Consider the following 15,389-nt stretch of genomic DNA (forward strand, 5'->3'; position numbering starts at 1 on the left):
ACTCTGCCAAGGCCCCCGAGGTTGGGCTGGTGGCGTGACGGTGGGGGTGGGGCGCCGGCCTGAGGTCCTGGCGGTGGAGCACCCGCTGGGGTGGTGTCCGGTGTCCTCGCGCTCCCGGTGATGCCCCTTCGACAGGGCTGTCGCCCCGACAGTGCTGGGCTGCGTGGCAGCTGCGGTCACCGGGAGCGGTGCTCTGGGGCGCCCTACCAGCCCTGGCAGCCGCCCTGCTGGCCCTCCTGCCTCCCCCAGCTCCCCACTCCCAGGTGACCTGGGTTAACACGGAGCCCTCGCAGCCTAGGCTGGCGGCACACACCTGACCTCAGGTGGATGCAGCCTGATGGTCAGGTAAACATGCACCCGCGGTGGCCTGCGGCTGTGCCCTCCCGCACCCCCAGAGCCGGCCTCCCTTTCACGCTGCCCCTGCTCTGACACCCCAGACCTGTACCCTGCTGCACCTCGCTGCACCCACCACAACGACCCCGACTACATCCTGCGCAGGCACAGCTGGGCATCATGGGTCACAATTTCTGTGGTTTTGTGGGCCATCCAGGCCACGCCGTGGACACTTGGGGCTGCATGGGGAGATGCTTGCCGGTCCCCCCGCTCCCCCAGCACCGTGCCCTGCCTGGGGCTGCAGGAAGTGGGAGGCCTGGAGGCTTTTGACTTCAGCCCTTTATCAGCTTCCTGCGGCCAGCCCAGCCTGGGCCCCCACGGCGCCGGGACGACGGGTCAGCAGTGACTCACCGGGAGCCTGGCCTGGGGACACCCTACCCGCCCGTACACACATCCCTCCCCTGCCTAGGCTCTCACCCAAGCCTGCACCTGGCTGTTCCCAGGAGCCCCAGGCTTGCGCTCCCACCATCTTCCTATGTTTTAGGGTCCAGCTCTGCCCTTGGGAAATGCTTGTTGGTCCCCCCTCCCCCAACCCCAACCCCCAGGGTTGTCTGCCCTCCCCAAAAACCCAAGTTGCCCAAAGCCAGTAGGGTGAGCGGCCAGGGTCGGGCCCACCGAGCTCAGTATATCCTCTCCCCCGCCCACCTCTTGGGCCACGTCCTGGCTCCCACCTGCTGGCTCCATAGCCCCCCCCATTCTGCAAGAAACCTGACACCCCATCCTCTGGGACCCTGACCACTCCCACCCTCAGAAGCTTTTACCAAATCCCCCCCACGCCCTGGTTCTCTGTCACCAATGACCCCAGGTTGGTAGCCTTCCTGCCTCTTCTGTGGCCAACTGTGGCTTGACCAGCTTTTCTTCCTTCGGGTCCCAGTGTGGATGTCTCCTCCTCCAGGAAGCATTCCTGGGTAACGCCTACACCCATCTCACCTCTTCCACAAACACTGGACCCTCAGTGGGGACCCAGAGCCTGCTGTCCCCTGAAGAACCCCCCTCACCCAGGTTGCCTGGGGACACTGCAGGTGACACAGAAAGTGAAGTTGAGGGGAGAGTGGAGAGGGTCTGGGCGGTCATCTTGGTCTGATCGCACTGCCCGCATCAGGAGACCACCTGGTGCAAAGGTAATCGGCAAAGGGGCCAGCCATCAGGGTGGACTCCTTCCTCCCAGGATCAGGGCTCCTCAGGGCCCCGACCCACACAGACAAGCGCGCACACAAGACCTGCAAGGCAGGGCTTCGCGACTGTCCCGCAGCGCCGCCTACTGGCTGGGACCCAGCGGCTCGGACCCACGCAGACCGTGTGGAGCCCACAGAGCAGGGTGGGCTTGGTGGGGAGCTCTGCATGGCTGAGAGCCTTGTGTGCCTGCGCGTTCCTTCCAGCCCTGTGTCGTGGCCGTGTGACCACCGTGCCCCCTCCCCACAACCCTCCATCCCCAGGCTGGGGTCTGTTGAAGATCAGCCCTGCCCAGGGCCAGGCCTGGGTTGCACTGCGACCTTGTACGCCACCCACCCACCCACGGGCAGAAGAGCTAGCTCCAGGTGTCGACCCCTTTTCTTGGACTCCCCTACCAGCAGCTGTGCGCACTCTCTGGATCCCCAAACCTGCTGCTCCCCCCACCAAAGAGCCCACCTGCTCAGACCCCGCCCGAGCTCCCCATCCGTCCAGCGGTCCAGCTGGTCGCACACCTGTTCTCAGCAGCAACCCCCCACCATCTGCTGGATTTCCCGACAGCGCAGACGCAGGCGCATCCCTGCCAGGTCCCCACGGCCAATGCCAATAAAAGCTTGGCTTCGAGGCTTTGGCCAACACTGGCTGAACGAACTCCTCTGTGCACCGACGGGTAGGAGGTCTGGGTTCTCCAGAGCTGTGTGTGGCTGGAGCAAACACTCTCCTGGTGAGAAGCTTCTGTGGGGAAGGGAGCCCAGAGGGGGCGAGGGCTCAGGGACATCAGTGCAGGCTGTGGGGGGCGGGGGGGCTCGGAGACATCTTCCCCTGACCGACACGACACGCACCTGTGTGCACCTGAGTGTGGCGCCCACGTGCACAGGTGCTGATCCCGGCCCAGCTCTGGGCGCAGCGCCGTCTGCCAGGACCTGCGACCACGGGGACACCAGCCTCATGCCCCACGGCCTCCTGGCCAAGCCACAGTACGCCAGCGGCCTGCTCAGCCCTGAGTCCCTACTGAAGGCAGTGCCGGGGCCACCATCTTAGTCCCCTGCGATGGGCCAGGCAGCTGTTTTCCCAGGCCCCACCGGGTTGGTACCTGGCAGACAATGTCCTTACTCACCGTGACCTCTGCTGGGGGCGGGGGCTGGCCAATGACTCAGGCTGGTGCGAAGCACCCCCCACCCACCCCGGCCAGGACAGGGCAGCCCTCGCACGGCCCGGCAGAGCAGGCCGGCTCTCCGTCCAGCTTCGGCCTCCCAGGCAGCGGCTGAGTCCCCATGGCCTCAGCAGTTTGTTCCCTGTGGTGGAAGGGGACATGTCCCTCCCTGGCCACCCACGAGCTGACCAGGGCTGGTGGGTGCCTCCTCCAAAGCACCCCCTACCCCCGCCAGTTTGCTCCATGAGTGCCAGGCCACCCATCACCCCTTCCCTGGTGCACTAGTCCTTGGATGGGAGCAGCTGTCCACTTTCCTGGCCAGGGCTGGCTGCAATGGCCATGAGAGAGTGCGGAGGACTATCGGTGGTGGATCAGGGTCAAGGTCAGGTTCCACCAATCTGGAGCCCCTGCCCTCACAGGTCCCAGCCAGGTCCATTGTATGGGGACAATGGCTTCCTGAGCCCGGTTCCTCTGCTGGCAGGAAAGCCATAGAGCCCCATGCTGCTGCTACCGCCCACGACCCTTTGAAGGGCCTGCGACTCTGGAGCCTGTCCCTTGGACCCTACCCCTTGCCAGCCTGGCTGGGGCCCAAGCTTCCCCAGGGAGCAGCCAACCCTCTCGACACGTAGGCAGAGAGGCACTGACCGGCCGGCCACACGCAAAGCTTGGAAGCCCCAACTCAAGAGTCCCTCCCCCAGAAGCCGACCAGCCCCTCTGGCGTCCCCCTGGAGCCAGGCTGCAGGTGGGGGTGGGGTGTGTGTGTGTGTCCTGTTGAAGACCGCATGGGGCCTGGGCGATGGCAGGCTCTTGGTGCTGGAGCTGGGGGTGGGGGCCACAGGAAGGACCAGCAGTCCTCCTCCAGGACAGAGGACAAGCAGTGTCCCAACCCCCACAGCCTGGCTGGTCCTGGGGCACCCCTGCTGCAGGATGGGGAAGGGGGCCACAATCCGGGGCTGTCTAGGGCCATAGGCAGCTGAGGTGCAGCGTCCAGGGGGCTGCAGGCTGAGTGCCCACGGTGCCCTGGGCACGGCTGCATATGCAGGGGCGGTCAGGGTCCGGGAGGCAGCAGGCCTGGGGCTGCGAGGAGGGTCCAAGAGGCCTAGCAGATTCCTAGGCTCCTGCTGAACCCCCAGTGCTAGGGGCTTGGGTCACCTTTTCTCCAAGCCAGTCTTTGCTGCCTTGCTGGGCAAGGGGGTCCTCAGACCCAGGAGGGGAACAGGGCCAGTGTATGAGATGGTGAGCCTTGGATGCCTGTGTGGTGGGAGCCCAGCCAGGCAGGCCCTCCAACGACATGCTAGTGGCCTTGACACGTTGTGGACAAGGACCGCACACCCACTTGGAGGCTTCTAGTCTTTATTACTCGGGGAATACAGCGTTCCCAAGGTAGCGCCCGACGGTGCGCAAGTGGCCGCCAGGGGGCAGGGAAGCTGAGCAGAGGCCCAGGACACTTGGCCGGGCCCGTCCCCCGGCGGCTGCATGTGTGCTCTGCAGTCCAAGTCCCTGAGAGCCCGGCTGGACTGTCTGCAGCCTTGGGGTGCCCAGGCCCCAGCTGCATCCACAAAGGACTGGGCACCCATACCCGCAACGGCCACCCCGCACTGCCAGCCTCGCACCTGCCAGCGCCTCCCCACCACGCAGTCTGTCAGGGCTGCAACCTCCCAGAGGTGGACGGAGGGGGACACTGTGACCCTGGGAGGAGAAGGCGGCGGACAGAGGTGTTGCTGCCCAGTTCCGGGATGGCCAAGGGGAGGTGCTCACCCCAGCAGACCCCATGGGGCTCCCGCTGGGTTCCCTGAGCCGGACGCATTGGAGGCAGCCCCGGACAGAGCAGACACTGCCCCGGGGACCTCAGTCCCTGGGGGATACCCAACCCCTGCCCCTCCTCCCCAGAGCCCACTGCCCTTGGGCTGCGCTGGTACCCACGGACGGCCGCCAGTCCCACCTCCTGCTCGGGCCGTGAACAAGCCGGAAGCCACCGTGGGGCCGGAGGAGGGCACCTGGCGGGGGGCGGGTTGTGTGGGCCCAGTACACACGAGGCTGGAGAATGAGCAGGCTGGTGTGCCCATGGTTACTGGTGACAGTGGCCAGCAGGTCGGACAGGTGTGGGAGGGAGGCCTTTTGGAGCCACTGCACAGATGTCAGTCACCAGGGACAGCTCTGGAGAGCACTCCTCCCAGCCTCCCCCTGCCCAGCTCTTCCCGCCCTCCGGGCCCCGCTGCCTGCCTGGGACACCCCGGAACGGCCGAGGAGGCACCAGGCAGTGTGCTGGCGGGCTGGGTGCCGCTGCAGACCTGGCCCCATCCTCGGAGGAGCCATGGCCCAGCTGCCCGCTGCAGCCCTGTCAGAGGGTAACTGTGGCTCCACCCCCAGGGCTCGGGGATAGGAGGTATAGGCCCCACGGCTTGGGGTGGGATGGGCAACCAGCGGGTGCTGCACGCAGACACGAGCCCTGGGTCTTGGGTGACCCTCCTCTCTGGGGAGCAGGCCCCATCGGGCCACAGCCCCACTGCAGCCCACCTGCCTGCCGGGGCCTGGCACCCAGAAAGGAGGGGTCCGGTAGCTGCAGATGGTGTGTGTGACATGCGTGTGGCGCAGGGAGCTGCACACACAAGCACGAGGGCGGCACACGTGGGGACATGCACAGCTGCGCGGGGACAGGTGTGTCCTTGCGCGCTGCCCTCCGTCCAGGCTGGCGCTGGTTCGCCCGTCCCGCTCCACCAGTGCGCGAGCCCTCCCTACAGGACACGGGGAGGGGACCCGCTGGCCCGCGGGGCTGGACGTGCCTGCTTGCTGCCTGGGACCCCCACACAGGGACCCCAGCCTCACTTGCGTGCTGGCCTCGGGTTCCAGCTCTGCAGGCTCAGGGATGGGCACGGGCATGCCAGCGGGCAGACATGGGCTCCTCAGACGGTCAGCACAGACAGGTGTCCAGGGCTCTGAGAACCCCCTCACCACCTCCCCTGGCTCCGCCGTGTGCCCTTCTCAGGACGAGCCTGTGGTCGCTGGCCAGGCCTCGGCACTCAGAAGGGAGCTGGCTGTCAGGACACGGCCCAGGGAGGCCCCCAACACGCCAGCGCCTGTGCCCTTTGACCTCCCGTGGTGCCGTCCAAGCCGGCAGGCGGCCCGCACGCATCCCGCCCGCAGGGAGTGCCGCGGAGCCCAGGCTGGAAGCAGTCTCACCAGCAGGCAATGGCATGCAGCTGGGGGGACGTGTGCTCCGGCTGCTGCCCGATGCTCCTCCTCGGGGCTGGACCCGGCCTGAGTCAGGCCCCTGGCCCTTGGAGCATCTCAGGGACACTGACCCTTGGACCTTGGACCGAGGGCTCCCAAAGGCCCTGGCCCTCTCCCTGGCCCAGGCGCCCAGGCTCTCCAAGCCTCTAGGGTGCCCATTCCTGCCGCCCACCCCGCAAGAACACAGGTCAGCAGGTGAAGTGGGGGTCTGAGGTCCTGTCCTAGCCGCGGCAGCCGTAACCGCAGATGTGGGACAGGCGCAGACAGGCCTGCGTGTCCCCCTCAAGCCCACACATGTGGCCGTGGTGGCTGGCACACAGGATACGGGCCGTGGCCCAGAGGGACCCTACCGGCTGCTAGCCTGGGCCTTGCCCCTGACCAGCACCTTGACCACCACTCAAGCATGAATACCCCACATGCCCCTCCACACCACACCCTCTCGGGGGACAGTCCTTCTCACCAGCTCTTCTAACCTGACCCCTCTCCAAGCCATGTAGGAGCCTGACCCTTCCTGCTTCAGCCAGACTCCCGCTCGCTGCCATCCGCCCCCAGACCTCACGTGCCAAGAGCCCCACCGGCCCATGCAGCCTCCCCGGGCCTCCTCCCCATGAAGTCCCCTCGCCTCCGGGCCTCGGCCCCATCGGCCACCCTGAGCGCCTGCCTCTTCTCTCAAACCCCTTCCCCTGCCGACGCCCCGTGGGACCCCCTCCCTCCCCTGCTTTGCAGGTGCAGCTTTCCCACTAGCCTCTGCCGGGACACCCGCTCTGGCCCCGGCTCCCAGCGGAGGCGCCTCCCCCTCACTGAGCCCTGTCTCGAAGCCTGCCACGTACACCATGCCGCACCGGCGGCCCTGGGTCCCAGAAGGTGACCTGGTCACTTCCAAAGCCACAGCTACCCCTCCACATGGGGGTCCTGTCCCTGAACGGCACAGCAAACACCTCAGAGCCGGTGCCTGGGGCTCCCTAAAGAGCCGCTGCGGCTCAGTCCTCCCTCCCATGAGGGGCCTCGGCCGGGACAACCCACACCACACACAGGCTCAGGCACTTCTTACGGGGGTGGGCGTGAGGGGGGTGAGGATGAAGCCCGAGCCACGTCCCCACCGTGCTTCTGACAATGGGGCCAGGGCCCTGCTATGTGCCTCTCCCACCCCCACGGGCCAGGTGCCCTGCTGCGGCCTCCCTCCTCCGGGGCCGGCCACGGAGCCCGGCCGGGAAGTCCAGGCCACAGCCTCAGTGGGTGTCTGCGCAGGTAGGTCTTCCTGTCCCACCGACCGCACAGCCCGCTCTGGCTCTTCCGAACCCAGGACGGGTGCAGCCAAGGACCTCAAGATTCCCTGCTGCAGACTCGGCCACACTCCAGCCTGGACACAGAGGGCTGAGCCCTGGGCAGGCGATATGGCCTGGCTTGGCTGCTGTCAGGGGGGCCGAGGCTATGGCCTCGAGGGACAGGAGTTCCTGCCCTGTCTCCCTGGCCATGTCCAGAACAGCGATGTCCACACTGAGGCCCTCAGAGTGGTCCCTGGGCCTTCAAGTGGCGGGGCTGGGCCCCTAGCTGGACGGGAGGGCAGTGGTGCGGCCAGGACGCTCGGTCTGCCATCTGTCTACAGACTGAGCCAGGCCCCGCTCAAACAAGACCCCGCTCTCCTGACTCCGGCTCGGGGCAGGGTCAGGCCAGCCGCACAGGCTGCACAGGGCAACCCCACGGCCTCTGGGCACGGACGGTCCCTCATCTGTGGAGAGCACTGCTGGCTCAGGTCACCGGCGGCTGGGCCATGCCCAGTGCAGGAGAGGCCGGTCCGGCTGGAGACACGGCGGTGGGAAGGCTGGGTGCAGCACTTCTCAGCCCGGGAAGGGTGGGGCCGAGGCCCCCAGCTCCGCAGGGGCAGTGAGTCCAGCACTCACTTCCCAGAGTGGGCCTCCTCATGCCTCAGTGTCCTCCCGTGGGGCAGGACGGTGCCGCCTGCCAAGGTTCCTGGGCCATGAGACCCACATCGGACCAGACGCGCAGACACCGGCCCAGTCCCCTTGCCGGGCAAACGCCCCTCACGGTGCTCCAGACGGGGTCCCGGCAGCAAGTGCCGCAGAGGTGCGGAGCTGTGTGGTGCGGGCTGCGGCTCAGTAGCCTTCGTCTTCCTCGCCGTCACAGCCGTAATCTGCGGGCGCAGAGGACAGCTGTGGACACCCTGGGGCGGGGCCCACCTGGCCGCCCCTCCTGGAGGGGCTCAGGCCCCTCTTCACGTGCTGTCTTCCCGTCCCCAAGGCCCTGAGGCCTGGTTCCCGCCGGCCAGGCAGCCCCCCTGCAGCCTGGAGCCCACGGCCTTCACAGCGCTCGGGCTCCCCACACGGACGCACCGATCTGCATCTCGGTCCCAGCCTCGCCCGGAGTGAGGGAAGGTTTCATTCAAAGCCCAAAGCTCTGAGTTTAGGGCTGGTCAGGAGCAGAGGATTTGTGCCTTTTTCGAGGAAGTAAGCCCCGCCCCCACCCAGGGCGTGTCACCCCCAACCAGCTGCAGGGTCCCCTCACCGCTGCTGCCCATCATCTGCAGGGCGCTGACGCAGGGCTCTCCGTCCTCCTCGTCGGGGTCCTCCTCGTCGGGGTCCTCCTCGGGGGGGTAGGACACAGGCCCACTCTCCACCACCGCTGTGGGCCTGACGGGCTCGGCTCCCAGGCTGGGTGAGCTCAGGAGCAAGGTCTGCAACCAGGGCACAGGCTCTGGGAGGCCGCCTGCCCCGGGGGACGGCATCACAGCGCCAGCCTGGCTCCCAAGGCCCACTGGCCCCTCCCGTGTCCTGGACGCTTCCCAGCCTTCGGAGCCCCCGCAGCTCCCAGGCAGCCCCTCTGTCCAGCCCGTCCACACTCACGAGCACCCACGAGGCTTCCATTTCAAGGCCACGGACCTTGCCCAGAGGATGTGGCCCAGCCCCACAGCATGTGGCTGGGGCTCAGGCCCACTCTCCTGCCACCCGTGGGCCTAAGGACCGCTGTGCATGGGCCAGGAGAGCCCACGCTCCCTCCCTGCCATGGGCTGACTGCTCAGTGGCTCACAGACACCGTCCCCAGGCCCGTCCCGGGCCGTGGCCACACAACGTACCTCCCCTACAGCTGCCCTCTTGGCTGGCTGGGTGGACACCATCGGCCGCAACCTGAAAGAGAGCACAGCGTGGCAGCCTCAGTCCAGGCTGCAGCCACGGGTCAGGGGACAAGGGGCCTGCTGAGGGGCGGCGTCTCTGGCGGTGTGTCTGGCCACCGAGTGCCTGGCCCGACTCTGCTCCCCCAGACCCCACACCCAGAAGCCGACCCCCTCCTCAGCGCTCACCCTGATGTCACTCCTCCCAGCGGAGCCTCCCGGCCTCGCACTCCTCACCCGGCCTGGCCCAGTCGGCATTCTGCCCCCTCTGCTGGGGCTCACGCCCACCCCGTGCCCCTCTGCTAGGGCGTGTCCTATGTGCACACACGCCCCACGTACGTGCCCCACGGAGGTGCGTGAGTGACTGCACCTGTGCCCTCCTAACAGCACAATGGGCCCCAAGTCGCCACCCCATGGGCCAAGTGATAACAAGCCTGAGTACCACCCCCCCTGGGGCCGCGGCACAGAGCTGGGAGCGGGGGTGCGACGGGGGTGGTTGCCGAAGCTGGAAATCAGGGTTTTTCTGTGAAAACTTCCTTTTGAATGTTGGTAACAAAGCCAGTTTTAGCTCAAAAGCTACGCCGGTCGATGGCAGATAAGCCCGGGCAGATCTGATGCTCCTCTGTCGTCTGACAAGTAAGAACCTAAACTCAGGGGCACCAGGGGCTCCACATGTGGAGCGTCCGACTCTTGGCCGAAAGGCTCCGGTCGGGACCCCAGGCTGAGGGTGAGCCCGTGCTCTGCCGGCCTGAGTCCCCTCGCGGCTCCTCCCCTCCGCTCTCCCCCACTCACGCTTCTGGGTGCTCTCTCTCCCTGCCTCCCTAAAATAAGTTTTTTTAAAACGGGACCTAAAATTGTACTGCCCCGGGGCTCTCCAGGCGGCCGCCCAGCTGCTGCTGGCCAAGGTTCTGGGAGGTCTGCTTCAGCGGCGGTGTGTGGGGACGGCAGGGAGCGGCTGCGGCCGGAGATGCCTCCCCGGGGCCGTCCTCGGCCCTGGCCCTCCCTGCCGCGGGAGGAGAGGCCAACGGGGAGGCTCTCCTCTCCCTGCTCCTCACCCTCCCAGGAAAAGAGGCTGGCTCGCCCCTCCAGAGACAGAACACAGCCTGCAGGGTCGGACCCCCTCCCCAGCCGCCTGCCCCACACACAGACACGGGCCGGCCAGGGCCGCAGGTGCAGCAGGGGACCCAGACGTCGGCTCCCAGCATCCGGGTGGGGAGCGCACCCCCCAGGCCCCCTGCCCGCGCCCAGCACGGTACCTCTTCCCCACGCTGCTCACGGGGTCAGCCCCACTCCTGCCTGCGGGCGTCTTCCTCCGAGACAGCTTCCGGGCGCCGGCCCGCTCCTGGGGCTGCGCGCCGCCCCCACGCAGGCTGCCCCCGCCCTTGCTGTTGAGGTCCTGGAGCACGCTGTAGTTGATCTTGCTGGAGATCTTCTTCTGCTCCAACATCTTTTCGATGGCCTCCCCAGCTGTGCTGGCCTGGATGGGCTCCCGTCGCTTACAGGACTTCTTGGGCTCAACAGAAACAGGGGAGTTACCGCCCCCTGGGGACCTGCTAGGTGTCTCGGGTGAGGTGGGGACCCTGCTAGCTGGGCCCCGACGGGGAGGGGCTGGGCAGCCAGCATCTGCCAGGGAGCCCTGTCCCCAGGAGCCCAGGTGTACAGGGCGCTGGTCCAGGCCCCCCAAGGACGGCTCCGACCCCCTCCTCTCAGACGGGGTGAGGGGCAGCCTACATCCCTCTGCTGTGGAGCCAACGGCAGGGCTCAGGGTGTGAGGTCTCTCGGGAGGGGTCACCCGCAGCAGCACTGGGAGCTACCCACAAGCCCACCATATGGACACCTGGCTGCGCTGGACACTGTCCCCACCTGAACAAGGCAGAGCAAGGTGCCGTGCTCTGGACAGATCACCCAGCATGGGGAGACCTTGTCCTGGTGTGTGCCACCTACAGAAGCCTGAACTGTGCCTCCTGCCGGCTCCTCCCCTGCCCACCCGCCTGCTGACCACGCTACTAGAGGCCTCGAGCCCAGACCCCAAGCTGCAGGCCCACCCCCCGGAAAGGTTCTCAAGCAGACCAGTGACCCACACTGGATGCATGCCCAGCTCCTGCCTTTGTTGCTCGGGGGCTCGACTACTCCCTCATGGCCAGAGTCCCTGTCCGGCCACACAGAAGCAGCAAGCCGTGTCTCTGTGACTGCCCACAGGTCACCTGCGACAAGCAGGCTTTCCCAGGGCCCAGAGGGGGGATCCCAGAGCTGGGGCAGGGCCTTCAGTGGGGGTCCCGATGCCCCGACTCAGCCTAAGGACCTCCCCAAAGCTGAGGGTGATCTGTCCAAGGGGAGGCCAGCACCGTGCAGGACTGCGTGGCCGGAGCCGCCACCCTGGGAGACCTCGTGTGACTGGGGGAGGGGCAGGCGGGTCTCCGAGCGCCGGACGAGCCTTACCTTGTGCTCCTTGTAGATCCCCAGCTCCTTCTCCTTCGCGATTCTCGCCTCCTTCTCTGAAAAGCCCCCACCGCAGGATGAGCAGGGGCCCCGCGGCCCCGGCCCCCCGGCAGGCGGGCAGGCGCTTACCTCTCTGCTCCCGCAGGTACTCGGCGTTCTCCCGCATCCACAGCTCGGCCTTCACGCGGGCTTCCGCCTCGTTCAGGATGTACTGGGCAGAGCAGAGCGCCACACTCAGGTCTCGGCTGCCAACACGCTTCCCCAGGGACAGGCCGGTCAAGGGGCGGGCCTCTGACCCGCGGGCCACGGGCTCCTTACTGGGAGCCAGTCAGCGATGCCTGTCCTCGCCCACCCCTGCCGAGGCTGGGAGCGGGGCCGGGTCCACACACCGGCCCGCGGGGCACAGGAGCGGGTGGCGGCCGGCCAGAGTGGGCAGACATGGGTTCCAGGGGCATGTGGCCGCGAGGGGGTGTGCCCCGCTCCGCGGCCCGGGGCCCCGACCGTGCAGAGTTTCAGTGGAGCTCACCCTGTCAATCTCCAAGTCGTCGATGCCGCTGAGGTCCAGCTCTCCGTCCCCACGCGCACCGGCTACGGGGAAGCACAGGGCCGCAGCGTTTGGGTCGGGTTCTGCTGAGCAGGCACAGACGGTCCCGGGGCGGTCTTAGGACCCCTTCCAGGATAGGAGCCAGCCTCCTCTGGGACCTGGGCTCTGGCCAAGGGCTGACGGCAGCCCCTCGTTGCCGGCAAGCCCAGCCCCTCTGTGTGCCACTGCGTGGCTCACAGCCCAGGGCTGCGTGCGGAAAGGACACGACGCTAGCCCCAGCAGACCTGGAGGCTCCCTACGACACAGGCACCTTCAGTGCGGAAGCGTGGCTTGTCTGGCTCTCTGCTCACTGGTCCAGGAGATGGGCCCTCAGCCAGTCCTCAGTGATGCACTCAGGACACCCCAAACCCTGCTGGCCACCCCCCATCCCCCCGGGTCAACAGCACAAGCCAAAAAGTCCAGCAGCTGGGGGCAGCCTCTGACCACGGGTGGCCCGCCCACACCCAGCAGCCGAGCACCCCCCATGCTGCAGCTCTACACTCAGGCCCTAAGCAGGGGTCCCCCCGGCATCCCCACACTGCTCCTACCCTCCATGCCCTGCCTCACTCCCTCAGCTCCTGCAGAATGGTCTCTCCTGGCCCCAGGGCCTTTGCACAGGTCCGTCCCACTGTCAGAACAGGGGTGTGATACACATATGTACAGAGCACCCTTGGGGAGGCCCCGGCACATGGAGCCAAGCCCTGGGCGCCCAGGGGCGAGGCAGGGCCTGTCTGCAGCCGGGAGTACTTGGGGGAGCCAGTCCTGGCACAGGGCCACGACCCGCTCTCTGCAGCAAACACGGCAGAAGCAAACCGGTCTTCTTCCTGCTCAGGCCCCCCCGCTGCGGCACCGGAGCCCGGCGAGTGAGGCTGCCCACACGTGGGGCTGTGCCCAGAGGCAGCTCAGACAGATGCAGAGGGACAGGCAGGAAGGAGCCTGCAGCCACCACCCAACCAAGCACGCGTCTGGCCCAGCCCTGAGCCAGGGGCTGGCGCAGGAGGGGTCTGGGGGCAGCGGCAAGCCCCGCTGGTAAGCAGGGTGTCCTCACACACGGGGTGGGCGACGGCCCGCTCCACCTGGCACGGGGGAGCTGGCAGCGTCCTCCCAGCCTGCCCTCCCCGAGGCCACATCCAGCGGCACACCTCTCCCCCCGCAGAAGGGGCGGGGTGACCTGGACCCAGAGCCCGCGGCCACAGCCCCCACCCCAACCTCTTCCCTTTGACCCTCCCCAGCACTCACTGGGCTCCTGGCTCTGGGAGGAGATGCACTCCCGGATGGAGTCCGAGATGCCCAGGCTGGCCGCCGTGGGCAGGGGGCCGAGCAGGGACTCCAGGGCGGGGGGTCGGCTGCCCCCCTCGGGGCCTCCTGCCTCTCCAGAGCTGGAGGAGACGCCGGCGCCAAGCAGCTCCCGGTAGAAGTCCTTGTTGAGGTGGCTGGCGGCGGCCTGCAGCTCCTCGTCCTCGGGGTCCTCCTCGCCAAACAAGCTGGACGCAGAGTCCTCCACGGAGCCTATGGACGCAACGCCACACACCCGTGAACCCTGCAGGAGCCGCCCTGCCCCGCCCCGTGCCAGCAGACACGACCGTAGGGCGGCAGGAGGCACCCGTTCCACTGTGCCAAGAGGCGGAGCCGCGCGTTGCCGGGAGGCGGCCCCACGTCCAGGTGCCTGCAGGGAGCCCTCGGGCTTCCACACCTGACGCTGCACAGAAAGTCACTCAAAACAGACACAACGGCTAAGAGCACCAACGCCTCAGGAATCAACAGAAAACGTTTGTAGCTTTGAATCAAGCAAAACTTCCGAGTGGGACACGGACAGCCCCCATCACGCCCCCCGGCAGGACCGCGGCAGACGAGGGAGCTCTGTCCCCCATGAGTGCGCGTCCGCAGCATGCCGGGAACACTCAGGGCTCCACGAGAGAACACACGACCAACCAAGGCACATGGCGCGGCTGCGGGAAGAAGGCGGGGCGGCTTCTCCAAGACCCGGGCCCGTGCCCTGCAGCTGACCCAGCAAGTCTGCGGCTCGGTGCGCCCGGACACACCCACGTGCACATCCACACAGACGCCTGCACACAAACGCTCCCAGCACCATGTGTGCAACGACCCAAACCTAGAATCACCCCAAACGTGCTCGACCAGCCACCTCTCCTGCACCATGGACAGGGGCTGCACACGCCGACCTGCGCCGTCCACCAGAACCGGGCAGCCGGAGGGCAGTCAAGACACGCCATGCTGTCCGTGGACGCGGAACTCCAGAAAGCACGAGGGGCCCCGGGGGCGGAGACTCACCAAGGGCTGCATCTTCGCGTCACACTTTGTCGAACTAAACTTGTGAACGTCGCCCAACGTTCCAACGATCAACATTCAGGACGTTCGCCCCAGAACGCCTCCCCCTGCTCTCCAGCGTGAGCGCTCGCGGTAAGCACGGAGCCTCACACGAGCTCACGCGTCTCTGTGAACTTTTCTCCGCGGGCAAAAAGCCGTCCGATTCCTCGTGCACAGTAAAGTCGTGCAGGGTGATGACCCTTCCCGGTACCCCGCCGCGCCCCCACCCCAACGCCTGGGCGCCCCCGCCCTAGGGCCAGACCTCAGCAGCCGCGCACCCTGCACGTCCGCACTCCTGTCCCACAGGCTGGGCCTCGGGACCACCTGCAGAGTCCGGCCTCCCCACTGGCCTCCTTGCTCCCCGCCCCCGGCCCCTTGAGCCTGAGTCAGACCGTGTCATCCCTGGGCCCCCACTCGGGACCTCCACAACCCGACTGCACCCCATGTAAGCACCAGCCTCCCCCACGCCGCTACAGTGCTCCTTCCTTCCCCAGGCCTCTCCCGAAACGTCGCCTGTCCTGGCCAGTCCCTTCAGCACCGTGTGGGCAGGGAGCCTGGGAGCCGGGCAGGAGGGTGGCACGCAGGCCTCCTGGGTCCCATCGCCGCTGGTGACCCCACCTAGCTTCGGGCTTACTCCAGACAGGAGGAAATGTCTGCCGTCCCATGCCATAGGAGGTCCGGGTCAGCAGACGTGCGGAGCCGGGCAGAGGGAGCGCACCCGCGACGATCCCGTCAGAACAGGTGTGGGAAGCTGAGCCTGGGGCAGGAGATGGGGGGACCCGCTGGTGGCAGACCCCCAGCCGGCTTCCTCACGGCTGGGGCAGTGCACCCAGGTGCTGTGCGGGAAACGGCAGTAAGAAGACACGGGTGCAGAGCCAGGCCTCCCCAGGTGCACAGAACACCGCCCGAGTCACAGGCACGCCGGGAACGGGCTCCGACTACTAGAGGAGAAGAGTCTCCGGCTGGGG

The 15,389-nt window shown here is 67.3% G+C and overlaps 1 protein-coding gene across 5 annotated transcripts in view; it reads right to left on the bottom strand.

The window, feature by feature from the left end:
• Positions 1 to 4,052: 4,052 nt before the first annotated feature.
• Positions 4,053 to 15,389, bottom strand: part of BRF1 (BRF1 RNA polymerase III transcription initiation factor subunit) — a 46,044-nt gene continuing 34,707 nt past the window's right edge. For 3 of the 5 annotated variants that reach the window (XM_059183341.1, XM_059183340.1, XM_059183338.1), the window contains 8 exons: positions 13,336 to 13,605; positions 12,040 to 12,140; positions 11,643 to 11,724; positions 11,514 to 11,569; positions 10,331 to 10,587; positions 9,039 to 9,090; positions 8,471 to 8,639; positions 4,053 to 8,099 (listed from right to left, as the gene is read on the bottom strand). In XM_059183341.1, the coding sequence (XP_059039324.1) occupies positions 8,062 to 8,099; positions 8,471 to 8,639; positions 9,039 to 9,090; positions 10,331 to 10,587; positions 11,514 to 11,569; positions 11,643 to 11,724; positions 12,040 to 12,140; positions 13,336 to 13,605 (1,025 nt within the window). In that variant the 3' untranslated portion in view covers positions 4,053 to 8,061. The remainder of the gene's footprint in view (positions 8,100 to 8,470; positions 8,640 to 9,038; positions 9,091 to 10,330; positions 10,588 to 11,513; positions 11,570 to 11,642; positions 11,725 to 12,039; positions 12,141 to 13,335; positions 13,606 to 15,389) is intronic. The other 2 variants (XM_059183337.1, XM_059183342.1) reach the window with 1 other exon arrangement.

Source organism: Mustela lutreola, chromosome 7, assembly GCF_030435805.1.
Source record: "Mustela lutreola isolate mMusLut2 chromosome 7, mMusLut2.pri, whole genome shotgun sequence".
In the NCBI taxonomy this organism is placed as follows: Eukaryota; Metazoa; Chordata; class Mammalia; order Carnivora; family Mustelidae; genus Mustela; species Mustela lutreola.